The 22,816-nt window shown below is 35.6% G+C and overlaps 3 protein-coding genes across 7 annotated transcripts in view; 1 reads left to right on the top strand and 2 right to left on the bottom strand.

Annotated features, from left to right (window-relative positions):
- The window catches only part of tonsl (tonsoku-like, DNA repair protein), a 67,197-nt gene extending 63,873 nt beyond the window's left edge, over positions 1-3,324 (bottom strand). The window contains exons 1-6 of one of the 5 annotated variants that reach the window (XM_051868812.1): positions 3,035-3,324; positions 2,456-2,551; positions 2,149-2,291; positions 1,872-2,055; positions 1,562-1,691; positions 123-294 (exon numbers count right to left, since the gene is read on the bottom strand). In XM_051868812.1, the coding sequence (XP_051724772.1) occupies positions 123-294; positions 1,562-1,691; positions 1,872-2,055; positions 2,149-2,291; positions 2,456-2,551; positions 3,035-3,068 (759 nt within the window). In that variant the 5' untranslated portion in view covers positions 3,069-3,324. The remainder of the gene's footprint in view (positions 1-122; positions 295-1,561; positions 1,692-1,871; positions 2,056-2,148; positions 2,292-2,455; positions 2,552-3,034) is intronic. The other 4 variants (XM_051868811.1, XM_051868813.1, XM_051868810.1 and 1 more) reach the window with 4 other exon arrangements.
- Positions 3,325-5,316: 1,992 nt separating this feature from the next.
- On the bottom strand, positions 5,317-16,823 carry edrf1 (erythroid differentiation regulatory factor 1). Its single transcript, XM_051868814.1, has 25 exons — positions 16,355-16,823; positions 15,807-16,015; positions 15,386-15,452; positions 14,562-14,687; positions 14,220-14,344; positions 13,990-14,140; positions 13,812-13,904; positions 13,335-13,456; positions 12,725-12,836; positions 12,479-12,626; positions 12,260-12,371; positions 12,060-12,171; positions 11,717-11,980; positions 11,485-11,556; positions 11,242-11,389; positions 10,966-11,157; positions 10,654-10,854; positions 10,202-10,423; positions 9,849-10,075; positions 8,414-8,572; positions 8,181-8,330; positions 7,942-8,095; positions 7,725-7,840; positions 6,537-6,706; positions 5,317-6,068 (listed from the first exon to the last, which is right to left on the bottom strand). The coding sequence occupies exons 1-25, from the start codon at positions 16,451-16,453 to the stop codon at positions 5,906-5,908; spliced, it is 3,714 nt and encodes a 1,237-aa protein (XP_051724774.1). The 5' UTR covers positions 16,454-16,823; the 3' UTR covers positions 5,317-5,905.
- A 348-nt stretch (positions 16,824-17,171) lies between these two features.
- On the top strand, positions 17,172-20,888 carry tex36 (testis expressed 36). The gene is made up of 4 exons (XM_051868830.1): positions 17,172-17,488; positions 17,637-17,777; positions 19,911-19,991; positions 20,082-20,888. Exons 1-4 carry the CDS (start codon positions 17,438-17,440, stop codon positions 20,403-20,405), a joined length of 597 nt encoding a protein of 198 aa, XP_051724790.1. The 5' UTR covers positions 17,172-17,437; the 3' UTR covers positions 20,406-20,888.
- Positions 20,889-22,816: the final 1,928 nt, after the last annotated feature.

The following is a 22,816-nucleotide window of genomic DNA, read 5'->3' as shown; positions in this document are numbered from 1 at the left end:
TTACACCCTGTTCACACCTGTATCTAGCGTCGTCCACTTGTGATCCAATCGACCAAAACGTATCTTAATACCAGGTATAAACAGGGCCATACTGCTGTTTGGAGATGCTGTGGGATTGTTACCTTTCCGATACTATGGAAGCACTCGCTCTCACTGAACTTGTCCTTCATTTTGCGGGCACATTCTTTTGACTGCTCAAAACAGCGCATGGCACGTGAGTGCTGCCCGTTTCGGAAGTGAATGCTGCCCAGGTTGAAGTTGGCACGATACAGATCCTCTAGAAGGATGTTTTTCCTAGAACAAAAGAGGTCAGATATCCACAAAATGGTTTTGCACCAACACAGATGTAATGAACTCGCTCTCATCTACAATATTTTGATTAAGTGTTGAAATTTGTTATATAATGTTTTGTTATAAAACATTCTTAACCTAAAAAGGTTGCCCTTATAATGTTGCATGTAACTATTTAAAATAACTATTATTATTTAGTTATATAAAATGCTAAATTTAAATTATTTTGAAATTCATTGATTTGATATAAATATATTACTAACACAATGTTTCATCGCACAATTTGTTGCTTAGTTGGTTTGTTGGTTTATAATTTAAGGCCATGCCAGCTACCATGGCTATTTTCATGGGAAGAAACAAATTAAATTGTAGCAAATTAAAAAAAAAAAAATCTAAAATAAAATCTTTGTTGCTTAGTAAAAAGAGAGAATTGGTATCCTTGGGCCTGGCAGGTATGGAGTAAGTCTTGGTTTCTGCTGGTTGTATTACAAATGTCATAAACAGCTTGAACAACTGACATTATATTCTGACTGTGGTTTGCTTGTTCAAGATGTGTGTGTTTTTTTTTGTTTTTTGTTTTTTTTTTGTTTTTTTGTATTTTGTTTTTATTAATATTGGAACACACTGTATTTATCTATACTTTTTGTCACTGTTTACACTCTTATTTGTGTTTATAATTAATAAAAAAACCTGGAAAAAAAGGTTCTGCAATACTCAAGTGTATATAGGGATTTAGGATCCTTTGATTATTAAAAAGTTCAAAAAGAACATAATTTTTTTTTTTTTTTAAATAGACATCATTTGTAAAATTATAAATGTCTTTACTTTCACTTTTGATCAATGAAGTGTTTTTGCTAAATAAAATCATTTTTTTAATCTTACCTAAAACTTTTGAACAGTTGTGTATCATGGTTTCCACAAAAATATTAAGCAGCAAAAATTGTTTTCAACATTGATAATAATAAGAAATGTTTCTTGAGCAGCAAATCAGTATATTAGAATGATTTCTGAAGTATCATGTAACACTGAAGACTGGAGTAATGATGCTGAAAATTCAGCTTTGCATCACAGGAATAAGTTACATATTAAAATATATTCAAATAGAAAGTTATTTTAAATTGTAATAATATTTCACAATATTACTGTTTTACTGTATTTTCAAATAAATGCAGCCTTAGTAAGCAGATGAGATTTTTTTCAAAAACCTAAAAAAAAAAATTACAAACTTTTTAATTGCATTTTTGCTTGTTTATTGACAAAAGTTTCTTACTCTGCGATGTAGATGCTCTGTCGGATGAGGTCACTGCAGCGCTGCGGTTCCTTCATCCCATCATACACACAGCCCAGATTCAGCAGGAGACGGGCCTTCATCTCACTGAGCTCTCGTGAGGACACTGTACCTGCAGAAACAGAGACAATAACATGAAGCACATGGACAAAAAGAACAGGTTATACAGTATACAATGTTTTCTTTTTTTGGGAAACATAGCAGATTATCACAGTATATGTGCATTTCTAGTAGTATGTCATTCTGAGCAGGTTAACCATGTCATTTCAAATGTATAAATTCATTCTTTAACCTTCTAGTCGCTCATCTACAATGGCCAAACTCTTCATGAACGCATCTTCAGCATGCTTCAAGCTGTCCCGTGAATGGTCCGAATCAAAGAGAAAGAGGTATGTTCTTCCAATAGTGGCCAGTGCCCTCTGCTCCTCTGCTGCATCATGGACAGATCGAGCTAGATTCAGATGAAGCCTCTGGTGCTGAGAGAGAGAGAGAGAGAGAGAGAGAGAGAGTGAGTGAATTACTGCACTCAATGCACAGACTCCCCTTCTGACTGATATGTATAAGCAAACCTTCAGAGCAGCTTCAATGTTCCCCAGTTCTGCATAGCATTCTCCAATCTTCCTATTGGCTATAGCAGATCCTATCACATCATGCAAAATCTCAGACAGCGCCAATTCCTGCCGATGTTCCTCTATAGCAGCTCGATAGTCACCTAGAAGAAACATGTTCCAGGCTGATTATCTCAATACATTAATTCAACAGACATTTGTCACAATAATGGTCATAACCATAATGTTGACAGCTCACAGAGCAAACTTTCTAGGGTTTAAACCTACAACTTCCAGAAGTCTTTAAGGGCTTCATTTTCTGTTTCACCTGTTTTAGCGTAAACTTCCCCCAGCTGATTGCACAGACTGGCTTCCTCTTTCAGGTTATTGCTGCTTTGGGCTTTACTCTTGGCCTTCTGTAGTTCTGCAAACACATGAAAATTAATAATAATTAATATTAATATTATTTTGTATTATATAACATATATTAAAATTTTATACCAAACCATAATTGTTAAAATACATACTTAATAACTATATATTATAGTATTGTACTGTATTGTAATATAGTACTGTATTTTATAACATATATTAACGTGTGTGTATGTGTGTGTATATATATATATATATATATATATATATATATATATAAAATAGCTATACTCTAGTAAAATACAATATATAAGTAAAATACAATATACTAAAATAAATATATAAATATATTTTATACACATTTCTAACTGGCATACACATATGTAAACAAACAAAAAAACAAAATGTGGATGTTGTGATTTACATTAAAATACACATTTTTCTTTAGAATTGACTAACATATGACAATAAATCACAGATCTTAAAACGATGACCAAAAATAATATTATTAATGATTTTATAGGTAATAACTTACGCTTGATTTCTTTTGTAGACGTCATCCTGTCCATTTACCAGGACCTCTACAGCGGAATACTACAAACTTACGCGCATCTAATGAATAACAAACACTACCCGTGCGCGAACAGCTGTAGTACTATAAATCACGTCCTCATTGATGTCTTTATATCGGATTTAAAGCTGATCAATACTGATGATCGTATATATTCATTGATGAGTTGATTCTTTCAAAGCGGCGCGCCAAAGTTCACGGCACGGAAACATTGACAGACGCTGATTGGCTAGTGTAGTTGACGTCAGGAGTCTCCCACAATTCTCTTACTGAAAATGTCCATAAAGAGAGGCCATCTTGATAAGGACATTGTCGTTCTGCTTTTTTTTTTCAGTGAAATGTTTATTAAAAAGCCACATATGCCGATGAATTACACGTATAAGGTAAGAAATCTGTTCTTTCCTTTTATTCTGATTACCAGTAGAATATAATTAATATCATAAAATACTTAAACCAAGTTTATTTGAGAGAAACCAGTTTTACTGTTATTAATTAATGGCACTCAAGCGTTGATAATCAGGGTATAATCAAAAAACGAAGGAACGGAAGATACCCTGATTCATTATGACAGGTTCATACTGGGTTGATAATTAAAAATCAAATACAAATTAGTTTTAATTTAATTTTTGATACAGCTCATGCTTCCCCGAATTAGGAAATGAAACTGCATTTAAGCATTTGATTTATGATTTGAGCAGCTGTTTTGAAACTTTGAATTATTATTTGATCTTTTTAAGCATTTGAATTTTCATTTTAATTTTGTTAGGTAAAAACGCCCAGAGTATTTTTATGAAGCCACAGATTATAAAAATCGTGTTTTTAAACTTATAGTTCGGGTAATTTTTTTTTTGGAAAGACATTATTTATGTAACACAATGCTCCAAGACATGTAGGTTGAGGATCCAGATACAGTGTTGTTTTATTGAAGGGTCATCCACAACCGTAGTCAATAACAAGGGTCTAAAACCAGTAAATCACTCCAAACAGTGACAGGGTTACAAGGCATAGGCAAATGGAGAAATCCACACAACAGGCTGAAGTAACAAGACTAGACACAAGGGAACAGAATAAAGTGGCTCAGAAACACAAAGGTAACAACTGCAAGATCTAGCGATGAGTAAGTGAGCGAACAATCAGCTGCAAACAATCCTGGCAAATAGAACGGGCAGAGAGTTATGGGTAATGGAGTTCAAAACAGTGACAACAGTCTAGGATGGAGTGCCCTCTGGTGGTGATCATGGGCACTCTCACAGGTGATCGTGACAATTTATATTAACCTATTTAAATTACCAAAAAAGTTACATTGGGATTTTTAGGTTTGCAAAATTATACAAAAGTACAGTAGTGTACAAAAGTGATGGATATCCAGAGGGATATTTGCACAGTATTTGCTTTAAATGACACTTCAGGTTCTATTAAACAATCAAAATATTATGAGGAGTATATGTTTTATTGGGAAGAAGAATACACTAACTTGGTTAAAGGGTTAGTTCTCCCCAAAATGAAAATTCTGTCATTTATTACTCACCCTCATGCCGTTCCACACCCGTAAGACCTTCGTTAATCTTCGGAACACAAATTAAGATATTTTTGTTAAAATCCGATGGCTCAGTGAGGCCTCCATAGCTAGCAATGACATTTCCTTTCTCAGGATCTATTAATGTACTAAAAACATATTTAAATCAGTTCATGTGAGTACAGTGGTTCAATATTAATATTATAAAGCGACGAGAATATTTTTGGTGCGCCAAAAAAACAAAATAACGACTTATATAGTGATGGGCGATTTCAAAACACTGCTTCAGGAAGCATCGGAGCGATATGAATCAGCGTATCGAATCATCATGATTCGGATCGCGTGTCAAACCGCCAAACTGCTGAAATCACGTGACTTTGGTGCTCCGAACCTCAGATTATGTATGTTTCATTGTGACAAATGATACAATTTGAACGTGGAACCCGTAAATTACTTTTATACTCCAGGCGCAACTTTACAGCATGCATACAATATTTAAGAAGCCAATGGTCCTAGGTTGGACATCACTTTTGTCCACTACTGTACATATGCCATGACTTTAATTGCTTGAAATTTCTTCAGTAGTCTTGCCAGCAAGCCATAAAGCTGAAATTCTTGTCTTCATGAGCATGTGCTAACGTTACAGTTAAAAGTGTCAGCTACTGGTATGTAGTTTTGTTTTGTTTTTTTTTCAAAAAAATTTCAATTTTGAAAACAACATGACACTGTCTTTGAACAGATTTGAAATTTATTGAAGACTTAAAAGCCAAGCCATCCCAAATGTTCACAATACTGTATCTGGATAATCACCTGTTGCATTGACCTTTGCTAAATTATTGCACTTTTTTTATATATATTGAAACCCAGCATTTTTTAAAAATCATGAGCTTATTTATGCACCAGAAACTGAAAAGCCTGTGAGTGTATTTAACAATAAAAAGTGTGTAAAACAAAACCACAGGTTCACATTTTGTACATATTGCCCCATTAGCAATAAATATCTTCTCTACAAACAAATATACAGTTTGGGTTTGTTCTCATAATGGTTTCATTAAAGAAAGAGAAATAATCTAGTTAGAGTCTGTCAACTCTTTATAGGAAGTCCAGCATAAGAAAGGCACTGCTGGTGAGGGTTAAAATTCACATTTTTATACCAAGTCACTTTCCAAAACTTGCTGAAACCTTTTTTATATCGTTTTAATCATCAGCTGTGTGATTGTGTAAAAGCCAGATTGTTTCAACTCCAAACTGTCACATGTTTGGCATTGATGAAGTCAAGAAGCTAAAGAGTCCTGGCTCAAATCAGTTGGATTTGATTCTCAAGATGATGATCTTGCTTCATCACTTTCTGTGGGAGGGTTCAGCTGATCCAGCAGCTCCAGGAAAAGGGAAACCCGCTGGATGAGCGGAACAGACTTTTCAGCCCGTAGGAGGCGAGAATATACATTCTTGTAGATCTTCACCTGCTCCTCTTCTTTACCACTGCATATGAAAACACAAAACCACCACACACGGAATGAAACACTATAAATGCTATTTGTGTCTGTATGACTGGATCTGTTGCAGTGTTTTTATCATTAACTGAAACTAAACAAACAAAAAAAAAAAAAAAAACAATTACTTGGAATAATTAAACTTTAACAGAAATAAAATAATAAAAAATTAACTTCTATTTCGATCAGTTGCAAAATAAATAGTTCTCATTTTCATTTTTCAAAACAAATAAAAAAAAAAAAACATTAAACTAATAAAAATGACTTACATAACATTATTCAAATTTAAAAATTAAAATGAAAATATTAAAATAAGTTCTTTTTTTAAGATATTAAAAAGATACTAAATACTAAGATAGTAATGATAAAACAACACAGATCTGTAGCATAAACTGAGATGGAATACGGTACTTCCTTGAGTATATTGCTGGATTATGTATATTTTTGTATCCCTCACCTGAGTTTACGTTTGCTTGCAGTGCTGAGTTTAATCAGTTGAAGCAACAGGAAGGAGAAACTGGGCTCGAAGACGCCAATTAACTTCACAACCTCTTCTGTGTTCAGCTCAGAGGAGGAAGAGCTATCTGAACCCTCATGAAGTTCTTCAGAGTCTTTTGACATCAGTATCTGTCAACATACATCACATAATTATAATTCTTATAAAAATATAATTATTATAATAATAAAAATCATGAATCTGAAGTAGCATTTAGGTATATTTACACAGACTGTTTAATGCAGCTCAAGTGGCAAGAATATGAATGAAAAATGAAATGATACTCTGAATATAAAACTAAAACCGCCAGGGTTTTTTTTTTTTTTTTTTTTTTTGTTTGTTTGTTTTTAGGTGGCAGCAAATCACTGTCTTAATTAGCGAGTCATTTATTCAACAGATTAATTCAAACAGCTGATTAATTCTGGAACGAAGCAAGTGACCGTCTTTATGAATGGGTTACTGAAACAATGGCTTACTTCGTGTATTCATTCAAAAATGAAACACCACTGTGTTGCTGCTGGGGCTTTGTTTGGAACCATTTTCATTGGCAAACAGACAATATTGTGTCTGAAATATAATACAATATTAACTTCTTTTTTTATTGAACTGTTGTATAAAATAAAAATCACATTTGCAATCATGCTGATATTCAGGAAAAACAGCACTCTTGCTCATGTGATAATGCTAAACTATATCATATGATATAAATATAAGACAAAAACCCACATGGGGCATTTTTTGCCCTCATATCTTGAATTTTGAATGCCATTTTAACTGCATTCTATAGGCTCCATCATGCAGTCAGTCATCACGCAGTCAGTCTATGTCATGCATCATGTTCATAACTAAACTGCATGCAATGTAAGATGACTTGCAGGTCTTGGCTGGGGCGGGGTGCATTAAAAGCTTTAATAATTACTGAGTAATATTAATTAACTACATGTACTTACTATAGAGTTACAGTTAGGGTTAGAGTTTGGTTTAGGGTTAGTTACTTGTAATCATACATAATTTACTGTTAAAATTATAGTATATAAATGTAGTAACATGTAACTACATCACGCTAAAATAAAGTGTTACTGAAACTTTTATCCATGTATTTACAAATGAATAATTAATAATAATTTGTGTGTATGTTTGTGTATATACTTTTTCCTGTTGCTCCAGCAGCTCTTTATGTATGAGTATGAATGCATGACGTGTTTCACACATGATCTCCAGAGCTCCTGTCAGAGTTTTCAGTTTAACGGCACTGCTGTTCTGACCTGGAACATGCAAACACACAAAAAAACATCCAGTCTGAGGTTCTACTTGTGTACCATCAACCTTTTTATGGCTGATATTTCCTTCAGTGTGTATTTCTTACCCGCCATGGTGAACTCAGCAAAGGCCACTCTCTCCAGAAGTGTGCGGAGAAGCTCACACGGAGCATCACTCAGACTTACAAAGAGCCGCACAGCCTTACTGTAATGCTGCTCTGCCAGAGCTTTGTGCTGCTTACGAACACTTTCGTCTCCAACCTGAGAGAGAGAAATGTGAAGAACAATCAATGTGGGAATATGTTAATGCTTATTGTATGCTGAAGACACATGTTTGATGATGTACCTGGTTGCGGTAGCAGCTGTGATACATTGAAGCCAGTCTATGGTGGATGGTCGCAGCTCTGTACTGGTAGAGCGGCTGGCGAGCGGACTCCGTTTGCAGGTCGCAGTACCTCAGAGACTTCATCATGGTCTCGGTGACATCCCTCTCAATCTGAAACACATTACACTCATGTCAAGTGGATTTCATTATTTCAGCAATGTCTACAGACTGAATAAAGTATGTATGTGTGGTACCTGTTCCTGTGCTTTACGGGATAGCGGAGCATAGTCCTGGAGGAGTGTGGCCAACGTGAAATATGTAGTAGAGAGTTCCCAGTTCACAGAATCCCAGACGGCTGAGTGACTCTCCCTGCAGCCCAGAGACTTCAGCGCCCTCTGATAGTAATCTATCGCCTATTGATAGAGAGAGAGAAAGCTACTGTGATCTAGCTACAACAACAAGGACCCTCTTTCCTTTTTAAAAATGTTCTTCATCTTATTGTGGATGATTTATTACATTTACAATTTATTACTATTATAATACTTTATTAACAATCTTATTATAATAACCTTAATATAAGACTTTTATTCAAGGGATACACAAATAAGTTATTATTATTATTATTATTATTTTTATTAATAATAATAATAATAATAATAATAAATAATATAAAATAAGACACTTGTATACACTTTTATCCATCTACAATATAAATAAATAATAATAATATGTAGATGGATAAAAAGATCGAAGTGTCATATGATTATTATATTAAGATTGAGATATTAATTTATTAACAGTATTTTTATTATTATAATTAATAATATTTTAATAAATATCTTAATATATTAATATAAGACACTTTTATTTGTATTTAAATATTTATTTATAGATTTAAATATATAAATATATATATTTAAATATTTAGTATATACTACATGTATTTATATATAATATTTAAATACTATATAAATATTATTTATTAGTATTAAATATTAGTCTTATTATTATAAGACACTTATCCACTTCATCCATATACAAGATCAATTATTATTAATAATAATAGTAATAAATATTAATAATATTAAGATAAAAATTATTATTATTTTCATTATTAATATTTAATAATATTTTTGCCACACCTGCCAATGGCCGGTGACTTAAAAAAATTACCGGCCATAAATATTTTTTACCAGCCATGAAACATATTTATCCTTATTAAAGTTACAAAAGTTATTCAGTCAAGAGCAATGAGTGATTGTTCTTTGTCTTTTGTTGTAATATATCTTAACTAATTATGTTTACAAGGATACTTGCCAAGATGGGCATTTTGACAATTTTGTTTGAATATGTCTCTTCAAGCACAAGATGACATGAAAGAGCCTAATTCAGTATTCGTGCGCTGTCTGAGACATGGATTTCTGAGTTCTCTTTTGCATCTTCTTGCGCTTAAATAATTAATTTGGAAAGGCTTAAACTTTCATGATGATGCAGTGTATATTTATATTAAATTATATACATAATTACAATTAAAAAATAATTAAATTATATTAAATTATAATTTTATTTATTTATTTTATATTTATTTATTTTTTTACAATAGGCAAATCAAATCATGCATTGCAGAAGCCGTTTCATGCTATCTTTAAGACACCACCTGAATTGTTTAAGGCTGCATGTGTGGCTTACCTTGTTGTAGTAGAGGGCCTCTTCAGGTGAGAACTCCCCGCGGCTGTGATCTGATGTCATGATGCAGTGAGCCTGAGCGCAGATACGCATGAGTCTGCCAATGTTACACAGCAGCAGGGCTGTGTTTACTGAGTCTGAAATCATACTGAAATCCTGCATGCCCTTCTCAAAACATGAAAAACTCTTCTTCCACAGCTCCTGCTCGGCCACGCACACACTCCTGCGCACTGGAGGAAGAAAAAGCTATACTTCACACACAACTCTCAAGTTATTCATCAAAAGACTTGATATTATCAAAAGTTATTTTTATACGTTTGTTATTTAAATCTAAGAGCAAACCAAGAAGCACTCACCTCCTTCTTTCTCTGCCTGCATTGCAGCGGCCTGGTTCATGTAGAAGACGCCCATCTCGTTCCGGATGTTACCGAGCCGTTTGAGAACCTGAGCCAGCTGCTCCTGTCCCAGGTCCTTCAGAACTCCTGAGGTCAAAAGGTCATGGGCGGCCTCATAACACTTGCTGCTGACGATCAGCTGGTACTCTGGGTCTGTGGCCAGATCAGTGGCCATACTAAAGGCTGAGAGAGGAAAGAGAAATTACCGGTCAGTTAATATGTCAATATTCAAATGTTATAAGACAATAACAGTTTCAGTGTTCTATCCACCCCCTGGGAACAGTGAAATCTCACTGGTCTAAAATCCCACTCCACATCGGTGTTGCATTAATATCAACTAACAACAGCTACAATTATGATTCACACCATATTATGATCTCTTTAATGCAGAGAGTGTGATCTAGCATTCAGACCTTGGCAGGAGCTCTCACGGTGCAGGCAGTGAAGGATCTCCTGGTCTTCTTTAGTCTGGTAGCTGTACTCCTCCAGATATGCAGCTCTGTTTGAGGCATTCTGGGCCAACATGAGCTGAACATCTCCACATAGAGACAGACACTGACAGTGGAACAGAAGCACCTGGGGGTGGAGACCACCACTGATGGAGCAGTACGCATCTACACAAAGAGAGAAAGCATATAATAATCAGGTTTGAACAGGACCCCAAACTTTTGAATGATAGTGTGTCCTGAAGTTTTCTGCCAATACTGAAAGCTGCATGTTCTTACCATGGCACTGCAGAGCCAGTTTGATGTAGCGCAGTGCCCGGCCATACTTCATCAGGTTGGTTGCAGCATCTGACAGGACGTAGTATGCTTTAGACGCTTTCAGGAACAGCTGCAGTTTCATACGATGCTGCCATGTGCCCGGTAACATTCCGGAGCGTGTCGGCATCTTCAGTTCCTTGCTACACGGACCAACTGTGCAACCAAGATGACGAGTAATTCAGTAAGTGATCAAATAGTGGAAAATAATTCAGTTGATAAAGGGATGGGATTACTGACCTCTGTCCAGCAGTAAAGCAATCTCTTTCTCCACATCTCTAGGTCCATTCTGACTTCTCTCTTCATATTTTAGAGGGATGGGTGTGCTGGGGTCGGCCGCAGGAAGGTCACTCTCTTTCTTTATGCTGTTGTCCACTGCTTTTAGACCCTACACACAGAAATGTGAGATAGACATTTAGATAGATAGATAGATAGATATGAAAAAAATTAAAATGAAAACAAATTTTAATCTAGTGTTCTCACTTTCAGAACGTAGCTGAGAACCAGTCGACACTTCTCCTCCTTGTCTTGTGACACAGGAAATGCACAGTTGGGCTGGAATGGAAGAGGAGTGTGTGGAGTCAGAACAATGTTAACATAATGCTGATTTGAAATTTGTGCAAGGTGTAAAATAAACCTAAGTGAACTGTTTTAACTTCTATACTTCAGACAGCTTAAATTCCATAATGTGTATAAACAACAAAAGTTCTCCTACTCTGATCTGATGTGTGCTCTTGTATTTCTCTGGAACTGACAGCTCCCCGACAGACTTGATGACGGCCACAGCTTTAGAGTCGTCCTGTGGCTCAGAGGAGGTGCTATAGGAGCAGCTCTCGTCTTCATCTTCCTCCTCCTCCTCTTCATCACTGTAGCTGTCTTCAGAACCCCCGCCCCTCAGTGACTCCCCGTTCCCCTCGTCTTCGCTCACATCATCCAGCTGAAACAGTTCTGCAAGCATGTAGTGAGCAGAAGCGATGATCTACACCAGAAAACAGATAGAAACGGTCAGAAATCATGCACAACAACTACAACACAGGAAATGTAATGAAGCTACATACTTGTGGATGTCTCTCCTCATCCAGCAGTTTAATACAGTTGAGCAACAGAGTTCTGATGGTCCCATAGTTCTTTTTGTTTTGGCTCTTCTTTAGCATCATGTTGCTGGCCACTCTGTTGTAAAAACACCAAATAGATTCATCTCTGATATTGACTGGGAAAATGAGAATATGAGAAAGGTAGATATGAGGGTAAATCATACTTGTAGAGAAGTACCGCTACAGGAAGCGTGAAGGGATTCTGGCATTTCTCCTCTGCTGCCTCCTCACACAGAGTAGTGAGGTCATACAGCTTTACGATGTCACTTCCGCTAGCTGGATGGAGAAACAGACAGGCATTAATTTATATATAAATGCCTGTCTTTATATATATATATGTATATATATATATATATATATAATTACGAACATAAAACACCCACCCTTGAAGAGCCAGTACGTGTGTCCTTCTTTGGTACAGTTGGATTTCAAGAAAGAGAGGATATTCTGTGCAATGTCTTTCACAACCCGCGTTGAGAATGTGGAATTTTCCAAATCTGGGATGTCCTCTGTCTTTATCATTTCATATTTCTACAAACGAGGGGAGAGCCATCAGAAAATTGAACATTATTATACATCAATATGAGCAAACCTAAGAGATGGATTTAATAATCACCCAATCATCTTACCTGCACAATGCCATTGACGTGAAAGCACATGACCAGCTCCGGTACATTACACATCAAATTATCCAGCCAGTAATCAATTCCTGTGAGAACATTGATTGGTTTGTTGTTGTCCCTGTTAAGACAAAGTGAAATCAGAATATTTAAACATAGGGATAGTATATATAGTGTACACTACCTATCAAAAGTTTGGGGTCTGTAAGAATTTTTTTTTTTTTTAAATGTTCTTAATAAGTCCCTTATGCTCACAAAGGCTGCATTTATTTGATCAGAGATATAGTAATACATACAATTTAAAATAACTGTTTTCTATATTAATATATTTAAAAATGAAATTCATTCCTGTGATGCAAAGCTGAATTTTCAGCATCATTACTCCATTCTTCAGTCAGTAATATATCAATTTAATGTGTTCTTATTGAATAATAAGTATTAAATTACTTTTTTAAAAAAAATTTACTGACCCCAAACTTGTAAGTGGTAGTGTATATAGATGGTTTAGCCTTCAAATGTAATTAATTTGGAAATAATTCATAACCAGATAAATATATCCTAAAATATATATGAGATGTCCAAAAAAATAACCAAAAAAAAAAACATCTAGGACACTAACCTGAGCCGTAGACTGACTGCTGGGTAGCGACCACCTCCAAATATGGGCATATTTGATCCCACAAGCATGTGGATGTCCTCAAATGTCCATAAAATATTCCGGACAAAGTCATTCCTCAAACCCTGAGAAAGTCAGGGAGATAAGAAAACTGCCCGTTAAAAATACAAATAGATATGTATTGTGATGTACAACGTGTTTGAGATTTACTTATATTAATTAAATTAAAAAAAAAAAAAAAAAACATAATAAAGTTATAATTTATTTATCATTTTTAAAAATGTTTTTATTAAAAGTGGAACAAAAAAGTTTACACAAAAAAGTAAATAACTATATCAATGAGGTATCAATGAACCTGTGAACTATGAAAAAAATAAAGTAGATTTTTTTTCAAAATTTTTCAACTGTGCCATAAAGGCACAATTTTTGGATGCACAATTTGACTTTGGATGTTAGGGAATGTTGGGTAAATACCATTACCTGACTGTTTTCTCCTTCATTGAATAGTGTGGGTAGATTCTGTTCTTTGGGAACTGAAGACACATGACCTAAAGTATATGTGTCCACCTGCTCCTGAAAGACAAGATTAGACAGGATGATTCAGCCTCAAAACACTGAGAACGCATGACATGAAAAGTAGAGGAAAGGCTGCCCGCACCTCCTTGGGTATCGTGGACTCCTCTGAATCAGTAGTGGAACTGTTGAAGGTGGCGGGCCAAGATGGTCCATCAGCCGCCGTCCCACAACCCTCTTCTGCTGTCTGATCTGTATCTGATGGCACAGGCACCGCAGTCCCATCACTGTTAATACTGAAACAAGGGGGGTATTGTGGGTGTAAGTCATGGAAATCAGTGCTTTCATGTGATGGCAACCATGTAAAGTTCTCACCTGTAATAGAGAAACTTTGAGAGGATGGCTTTCTCATTCCAGTGTTCTTTACTTTTCTTCTTTCTCTGCCACTTTTGGTCAATGAGACGCTGGTAAAACTCCTTCAGCCACGTCCAATCACCAGTCTACAGGGTCGTTGCAATGTTAATTTTATTTTAAGTCATCTTAGGATGGTATAAACACTCCTGTCGTACATTAAAACTCTTTAAACTGGATAACTAAAGGTTTTACTACTTTAGGGTTTGAGGAATAGCTACAAGAAGGTTAAATGGAGATGCATTTAGAGGTTCCTGAACAAAATATAGTACAGGAGAGAGAAATAAGGTGACTATTTCTGGTTACCTGTGATGACCTCATAAAGAGTTCCTGAATGTCCAGTTCATCTAGCAGTAGAGTGCTGCCCACTCTGTGAACAGCCATACTGACATGAGACTTACTGTAGGGGATCTTCAGCAACTTCTTGATGTTCTGTTAAAGTTGAAAAAAAAAAAATAAAAAAAAATGTAATATTAGGTTTATTTAGTTAAATCAATCAATACATTTATCAATAAACAATACATTGATCATAAATACAGTAAAATTGTGAATTTTAAATAACAGTTTTCTATTTGAACATTTTAAAAATGTAATTTATTCTTGTGATGTAAAGCTGAATTTTTAGCATCATTACTCAGAATCATTAAAATATTATAAATGTCTTTACTGTCACTTTTGATCAATTTAATGGATCCTTGCAGAATAAAAAAATTGTTTCTTTCATTAAAAAAAAAAAAAAAAAAGGTACAACGTGGCCACGAATTATTAAATCAAGGGAACAAATTTTTATATTGTGCACACGATTTGGTAAAACAAAGGAACAAATTATTATATTGTCTGCACAATTTACTACAACAAGAGAAAGAATTTTTTAATTCTTAATATAATATAAAATAAAACACATATTGTGGCCACGAATTAAAAAATTCTTTCTTTCTTTGTCTGCATGTCATGTGCAGGGCTTCATACAATTACATTCTTAACATCGTTATACAAAAATATGTGAATGCCATGATCGACCAGTCAGAATCAAGAAGTGTTCTAGAAAGCCATTTAATAAGCGAGTTTAATCATTGTCATTGTTTCATATATAAAAAACAGAGTTTGCATAAACAATATAACAGACTCACCTCTGAATCAGACACAACATCAACATCATCACCTATACAGTCGATGAAGTCGTAAGCCATCCCAAAACTACAATTAACAAAGAAAACACAAAAAAGCATGGAAAAAATTCACTACCATCTAAAGATGCAAACTCACATTAAATATAAGGTCCTACTTTGTGTTGTGTCTTTAAATATGTACTAAGATTTAAATTAATTATTTGATACATTTTTGATATCTATAATTACAATATTGACCCTTCCCTTACCCCTTCTCAATCAACCCTTAAACCTAACCATACCACCAAAATTACCCCTATCTCACCTCAATAGCAAAAGTGTCTTGCAATACAACATGAACACAATAACTACACTGTACCAAATAATGCATAGAAAGGACACCTATTTCAAAGTGTGACCAAATTTCATGTATCAGTAATACCTAGAGAAGGGTTTGCTTTTCCTGCTGGACCCGAGTACGGTGGTCCCCGCAGGGCCCAGCTGAGCGTTCTCTCGCAGCCAGTTTGCTGGAGGCAGCTTGAGGTCGGTCTTCTCCTGCAGTAATGCATAGGAGGTGGGGGGTGGAGCGGCCGAATACTTCACAACCGCACGACTCTTCACTTCATTGTTGCCCAGACAAATATCCGCCTCCTAGAGCACAAATAACAAATATTTAAAAGAGAACTATAAGTTGTAAGTCACCATTCGTCTCAATAGGACTGGACATTTTTGAACTTCTGATGATTATGTAACAATTCAGCCACATTTTCATAAATAATATGTAACATAAACACAGACACACACACACACACACACACATATATATATATATATATATATATATATATATATATATATATATATATATATATATATATGATCAGTGTTGCACTGGACAGTGTGAAATGCTGCATGTCTGTGACAGGCATCATCTTACTGTAATGACAGTCTCTTAGAGTGTTACATTATTATGTTAGAGTAACTCTGGACCTGTTTGTTGTCTTCAGTGGCAGTGCTGCTGTGATCCTCCTCCTGTCCGGGGTCTGAGTCTGTCTTCTTATCCTGAGAGCTCATATTCACCACACTCATCCATCCAGAACCTCCAAAAACGACGATTTACACGAAAGTAATGTTCCAAATACACAATCACTGATTCTTTCCCCTATTGACTGTAAGTGATCATGAATCTGCTTTACTAACTAACGTTACACACATTACATCAGCACCACATAGCAGACCATGTTGCTTTTCTCATTAAGTCTCTCGCTGTTTTAGCTTAAATATCAGTAACACACACATACACACAAGTCCGAAGTCGGTTAATCGATAACACTTAGATCACTAAAAAAAATTAAAATAAATGATATTTAATAGGGAAAATTTGTCTATCATCTGGCAGCTTCTCAACTGATCACTCCAAACTTACTGTACCTCTCACCCGGAAGTAGACGTGACGTCAGCGACGCCTCATTCTAGAAAAGAGTGGAAAGATGTAGAAATGCTCTAAAAGTTTTATTGCGTTTTTGACTATACTACATATAATTGTAAATACATTCATTTAAATATGTTATATATTTAGAATATATAGGCTATATATGCAATAAATATTCATACATATCGGTTTATTTGTATATATTACTTTTTATATATTAGGCTAGGCTATATAAACAACACATTTTACGTAAACCTACATATTAAAATAATTACGTTACATTTTTGTGTTTGTGTTTTTAATGTTATGTATTATATTAAAATAATATTTTAATTCACGATATTATATACTATCGAAAGAATTGAATTTTATATATTATATAAATAGACAATAAATCAATTTTATTTATTATTTTTGAACGTTACTTATTTTATTACAATATTATTTTAATCATTTATATTTCCGTATATTGCATGTTAACGTATATTTACTGTTTTGTTCATGAACAGCGTATGTGTGCTGTTGCCATGGTTTCAAATTCACTGCGCTCTCACCTGAGTTCACCTCAGTGGTGAATGGCTTTTAGGAATGAAACTTACAAACTTTTAGTTACGTGTTTACTTTAAATTCATGCAGTGACGATGAACAAAGGAGGCAAGAGATATTTTAATAAGAACAAGAGCGGGAACTGGGTAAGATAACCACAGTTTACCTAATCTTTCCTATAAATGCGTTTGGGCTTTTTTTTTTTTTTTTTTTTTACATCGTTCTCGCCTCTTTCTTTCTTTCTTTCTTTCGTTAGTTAGTTATTCATTCATCTGTCCTCTTGCTCTTTTCCAGTTTGTTCACACTGGTGTGTCGCAGACTGGACACACACGTGACCTGTGTACCAGCACAGGTTCAATGCTGGCACATGGTGTTCCTCAACCCCTGACACAAACAGAGGACCGATATCCTAGATTATTTATCAATCCTGAAAAGGTTAGTCATTGCTATTATTAAAATATCTTACACTACAATGACCATATAGAAAATTAGAATTTGCAGATAGCAAATTCTGGAGGAAATGGATTTTCAGTGCTGGGTAGTAACTGATTACATGTAATCTGGATTACATAGGCCTAATCAGATTCCAAAAATACTTGTAATTAGATTATATAACATTTTAAAATACTTGTAATCAGACTTCAGTTACTTTTTTTTTTATTGATTACATGATTTCTAATAAAGCCTACTGCTTATATGTGTGCAGAAGGTCTTTCGGGTTTGTGGAATTGCACACACAGACCAGCCACTAATCATGAGTCTATCACTGAAAACTGAGAGACACACAGCAGTTGATCACTGGATTTACACAAATCATTTTACTTTTAACAAGTGTTTTCTCAACATTGCAACACTGCATATCTAATCAGTTCCTGTCAACGCACATTAATTATTATTTGAATTATCATTCAGTGAATCATTAAACCATGTATTAGTGTCTTTGGAAGGCTTTTGTCTTTCAAACACATTAAAATGTAAAAAATTCACATAATTTCATATATACATGCAATAGGGATTCCACCACTTTTTTTTTTTTTTTTTTTTTTTTTTTTGTCAGCTAAACCTCTCTGACCTAATATATTTTCTTGAAGTAGCCCCTGAGTTAGGTCAATAATAAAATTAAGTCAATAATAAATAAGATAAATAAAATTAAGTTCATGGTTCTCTGATGTCAGTTAATGGTCACATGATATGACAAATATTTTTAAATCTTTTTTAGTTAATGTTTTTAAGTTTTTATTTTAAAATTATTTATTTTAATTTGAAATTTTTATGGTTTTATTACTTAATAGCTTTCATTATAAATGCACAAACCCCTACAGTTCCATCATAAACCCCAGTCTAGAAAACCCTGACGTAATATTTAATGCTCTTCATGTTGTTGAAAGCAAAGAATGATATATATTTTCTTTCTCTTTGTATATATCAATATGGTTCAAGATTATATAAATCAATGTGTTTTTGAGTTATGAGTTAGGTCAAAAGTAATCTAAAAGCAATCAGAAAGTAGTCAGATTATAAATCAGATTATATTACCGGTTTAAAGGGTTAGTTCACCCAAAAATTAAAATTCTGTCATTAATTACTCACCCTCATGTCATTCCACACCCGTAAGACCTTTGTTCATCTTCAGAACACAAATTAAGATATTTTTGATAAAATTCGATGGCTCAATGAGGCCTCCATTGCCAGCAAGACAATTAACACTTTCAGATTCCCAGAAAGCTATTAAAGACATATTTAAAACAGTTCATGTACAGTGGTTCAACCTTAATGTAATGAAGTGGCGAGAATACTTTTTGTGCAGCAAAAAAAACAAAATAACAACTTTATTCAACAATATGTAGTGATAGGCGATTTCAAAACACCACTTCATAAAGCTTCGAAGCTTAACAAATCTTTTTTTTTTTCAAATCAGTGGTTCAGAGTGCATATCAAACTGCCAAAATCACATGATTTCAGTAAAGGAAGCTTCGTCATGTCAAAAGTGTTTCGCATTTTCAATGGTTCACCACTGGGGGGCGTGACTTTGGCAGTTTCATTCACACTCCGAACCACTGATTCGAAGCAAAAGATTCATAAAGCTTCGAAGCTTCATGAAGCAGTGTTTTGAAATTACCCATCACTAGATATTGTTGAATAAAGTCATTATTTAGGGTTTTTTGGCGCACAAAAAAATATTCTTGTTGCTTCATAACATTAAGGTTGAACCACTGTACTCACATGAACTGTTTTAAATAGTCTTTAGTAGCTTTCTGGGCATCTAAATGTGTTAATTATCTTGCTGGCAATGGAGGCCTCACTGAGCCATCGGATTTCATCAAAAATATCTTAATTTGTGTTCCGAAGATGAACGAAGGTCTTACGGGTGTGGAACGACATGAGAGTAATTAATGACATCATTTTCAGTTTTGGGTGAAATAACCCTTTAAATGTGTAATGTAATGGATTATTTCTGTCATGTAATTTGGAATCAGTAACCGACTAATGTGTAAGTAATCTACCCAACACTGACTGTACTGTAATCATGCTGATCAATCATTCTCACGCTGAGTCTTTCTGTTGCAGAAAACAATGGGTAGAGAATATCCACTGTCAGCACATGATAACCGCACAGCACTGCAGGACACTATTGACGTGTATGATCAGGTGAGTTCATCATTATGATAAACAGTGATTATATTTATTATATTTCATGACTTTATACCCATTTCACTGTGCATGTGTTCATGTGTAAAGGGTTTAGGCCGTAAGAAATGTCTTGATGAGCATCGCCAGCATAACTCTCATTACTGCCTGTGCCAACATTTTGACACCTTGAGTCCGGTTAGCGCAGCACAGTGGAACAACTCTGCTTATCGGACCGACTTCCTGCCCAAACAGGAAACAGAGGGCAGAAAGGACACAATCAAAAGGCGCTTTCCCAGGGATCACTCAGTGAGGTCTCAAATTAACGCTACAGCTCAGGCCGGGGAGTGTTTCATGTGGTTTGGAAGGGACGATTCTAACCAGTACACTCCACTAAGTGTACTAGCATCCACCAACCACTCCTTAACTCCCTAAATAAGACGATTAGAGATGATCAAACTGTTTATGACACTAAACATGATGCTCTGTGGGAATTTCCAGAGGCTGCTCACTGCAGAGCCATGGGTGGGGCGTGAAGTCCAGCTCCCCCTCTTTAGATGTAATTTGGCTGTAATGGGTGGAGATAGAAGGTCCAACCACACCCTAACCCTACCCATAACTTTAACCCTCCACCCATTATATCCACAGAGGTAGAGCTGGACTAGCTGGACGTCATTGTCTCTGCGGTGAGCACCACTTGGAATTTCCTAGCAAGTGTGTAATTATCTGATTTAACCAGCAGAGGTCAGTCTCCTTTTTGTCTGTCTGTGCCACTCAACTTTATATTTGGGTCACACATTTTTGAAATGTTTCATTCTGTAAAGATGAGTATCAGTGTTGAATGCAGTATACCATATAATAAGAAAAAAAGAAAAGAAAAATGTTTTAAAATGTATTAAAGTCACTATGAAATCAAAATTGACATTCTTGTTTTTTATGCAATATTGAAGTATTTATTATAAATAATCTATCTGTGCACATCATTTTTTATTATTCATGTCCCCATGTAATCTTTAATCAAAATAACTTCCTTTCCCTCTTTGAACGACTTCTCTGATGATGTTGACTGGTGCGAGGGCGGGACAACATGTCACTCACATGAGATCGACCAATAGCAAACCACAACTATCCAATGAAATCATCATGGACAAAATCAAGTCCCACCCTACATTTTTACTTGTTTGAGAAGCTGATACATCGATCAGACATAACATTATGAGCACTGACAGGTGAAGTGAATAACACTGATTATCTCTTCATCACGGCACCTGTTAGTTGGTGGGATATATTAGGCAGGAAGCAAACATTTTGTCCTCAAAATTGATGTGTTAGAAGCAGGAAAAATGGGCAAGCGTAAGGATTTGAGTAAGTTTGACAAGGGCCAAATTGTGATGGCTAGACGACTGGGTCAGAGCATCTCCAAAACTGCAACTCTTGTGGGGTGTTCCCGGTCTGCAATGGTGAGTATCTATCAAAAGTGGTTCAAGGAAGGAGCAGTGGTGAACCGGCAACAGGGTCATGGACGGCCAAGGATCTTTGATGCATGTGGGAAGCAAAGGCTGGCCTGTGTAGTCCGATCCAACAGACGAGCTACTGTAGCTCATATTGCTCAAGAAGTTAATGCTGGTTCTGATAGAAAGGTGTCAGAATACACAGTGCATCGCAATTTGTTGGGTATGGGGCTGTATAGCCGCAGACCAGTCAGGGTGCCCATGCTGACCCCTGTCCACCACCGAAAGCACCAACAGTTGAAGAAGAAGGTGGCCTGGTCTGATGAATCACATTTTCTTTTACCTCACGTGGATGGCCGGGTGCGTGTGCGTCGCTTACCCGGGGAACACATGGCACCAGGATGCACTATGGGAAGAAGGCAAGCCGGCAGAGGCAGTGTGATGCTTTGGGCAATGTTCTGCTGGAAAACCTTGGGTCCTGCCATTTATGTGGTTGTTACTTTGACACGTACCACCTACCTAAGGATTGTTGCAGACCATGTACACCCTTTCATGGAAACGGTATTCCCTGGTGGCTGTGGCCTCTTTCACTAGGATAATGCATCCTGCCACAAAGCAAAAATGGTTCAGGAATGGTTTGAGGAGCACAACAATGAGTTTGAGGTGTTGACTTGGCCTCCAAATTCCCCAGATCTCAATCCAATCGAGCATCTGTGGGATGTGCTGAGCAAACAAGTCCGATCCGATCCTCGCAACTTCCAGGACTTAAAGGATCTGCTGCCAACATCTTGGTGCCAGAAATGACAGCACACCTTCAGGGGTCTAGTGCAGTCCATGCCTCGACGAGTCAGGGCTGTTTTGGCAGCAAAAGGGCGACCAACACAATATTAGGAAGGTGGTCATAATGTTATGCCTGATCGGTGTACTTCACAATAGAGAAGACTATCACAACTTCCATTTCATGCTTGCTTACTTTAAACTTGTCTTAGCCTAAATGTCTTAGAATGACCTAAATAAAAATAGAAATAACTGACAAATCTTAATTGGGAAGAGTTTGGAAGAATTTGAAATCTCTGACTTTTGCTTGCAAACTTTATTCATTTCAGCTTTTTTTTTTAAATGCTAAACTGTTATGTGAGATTACAGGGGTCTCTTTTGCTGTTTAAGAGAAATAACTGAAATGCTAAAGAGATCTCCTTTGTAATTTTTCTTTCTTATGGGAATATTTAAATTTAAATTGCCGTTTAATGTGGCATTTTACTCACCTGATGTGGTTCAAAGCAAGAAACAGGGGGATTTGTGGGGATATAAGGGTAAAAAACTCTGACGTTTGGGCTAAAGCTCAGTATCCTGCCTTTGAAAGAGATTAAACAGTGAGCGGCATTACATTATCTC

The sequence above is a fragment of the Ctenopharyngodon idella genome, chromosome 17 (assembly GCF_019924925.1).
Source record: "Ctenopharyngodon idella isolate HZGC_01 chromosome 17, HZGC01, whole genome shotgun sequence".
Classification (NCBI taxonomy): Eukaryota; Metazoa; Chordata; class Actinopteri; order Cypriniformes; family Xenocyprididae; genus Ctenopharyngodon; species Ctenopharyngodon idella.
This window is presented reverse-complemented; position numbering and strand designations above follow the sequence as displayed.

What these genes read in the sequence shown, in the direction of transcription:
- edrf1 (XM_051868814.1), bottom strand. Translation starts at nt 16,453, where the DNA reads ATGAGTGTGGTGAATATGAGCTCTCAGGATAAGAAGACAGACTCAGAC. An exon ending in CACGTACTGGCTCTTCAAGG is followed by an intron (nt 12,372 to 12,478) that starts GTGGGTGTTTTA and finishes TTCTCCATCCAG; the next exon opens with CTAGCGGAAGTGACATCGTA. An exon ending in AGAGCACACATCAGATCAGA is followed by an intron (nt 11,557 to 11,716) that starts GTAGGAGAACTT and finishes CTTCCATTCCAG; the next exon opens with CCCAACTGTGCATTTCCTGT.
- tex36 (XM_051868830.1), top strand. Translation starts at nt 17,438, where the DNA reads ATGAACAAAGGAGGCAAGAGATATTTTAATAAGAACAAGAGCGGGAAC. An exon ending in TATTTATCAATCCTGAAAAG is followed by an intron (nt 17,778 to 19,910) that starts GTTAGTCATTGC and finishes TTTCTGTTGCAG; the next exon opens with AAAACAATGGGTAGAGAATA. An exon ending in CTATTGACGTGTATGATCAG is followed by an intron (nt 19,992 to 20,081) that starts GTGAGTTCATCA and finishes TCATGTGTAAAG; the next exon opens with GGTTTAGGCCGTAAGAAATG.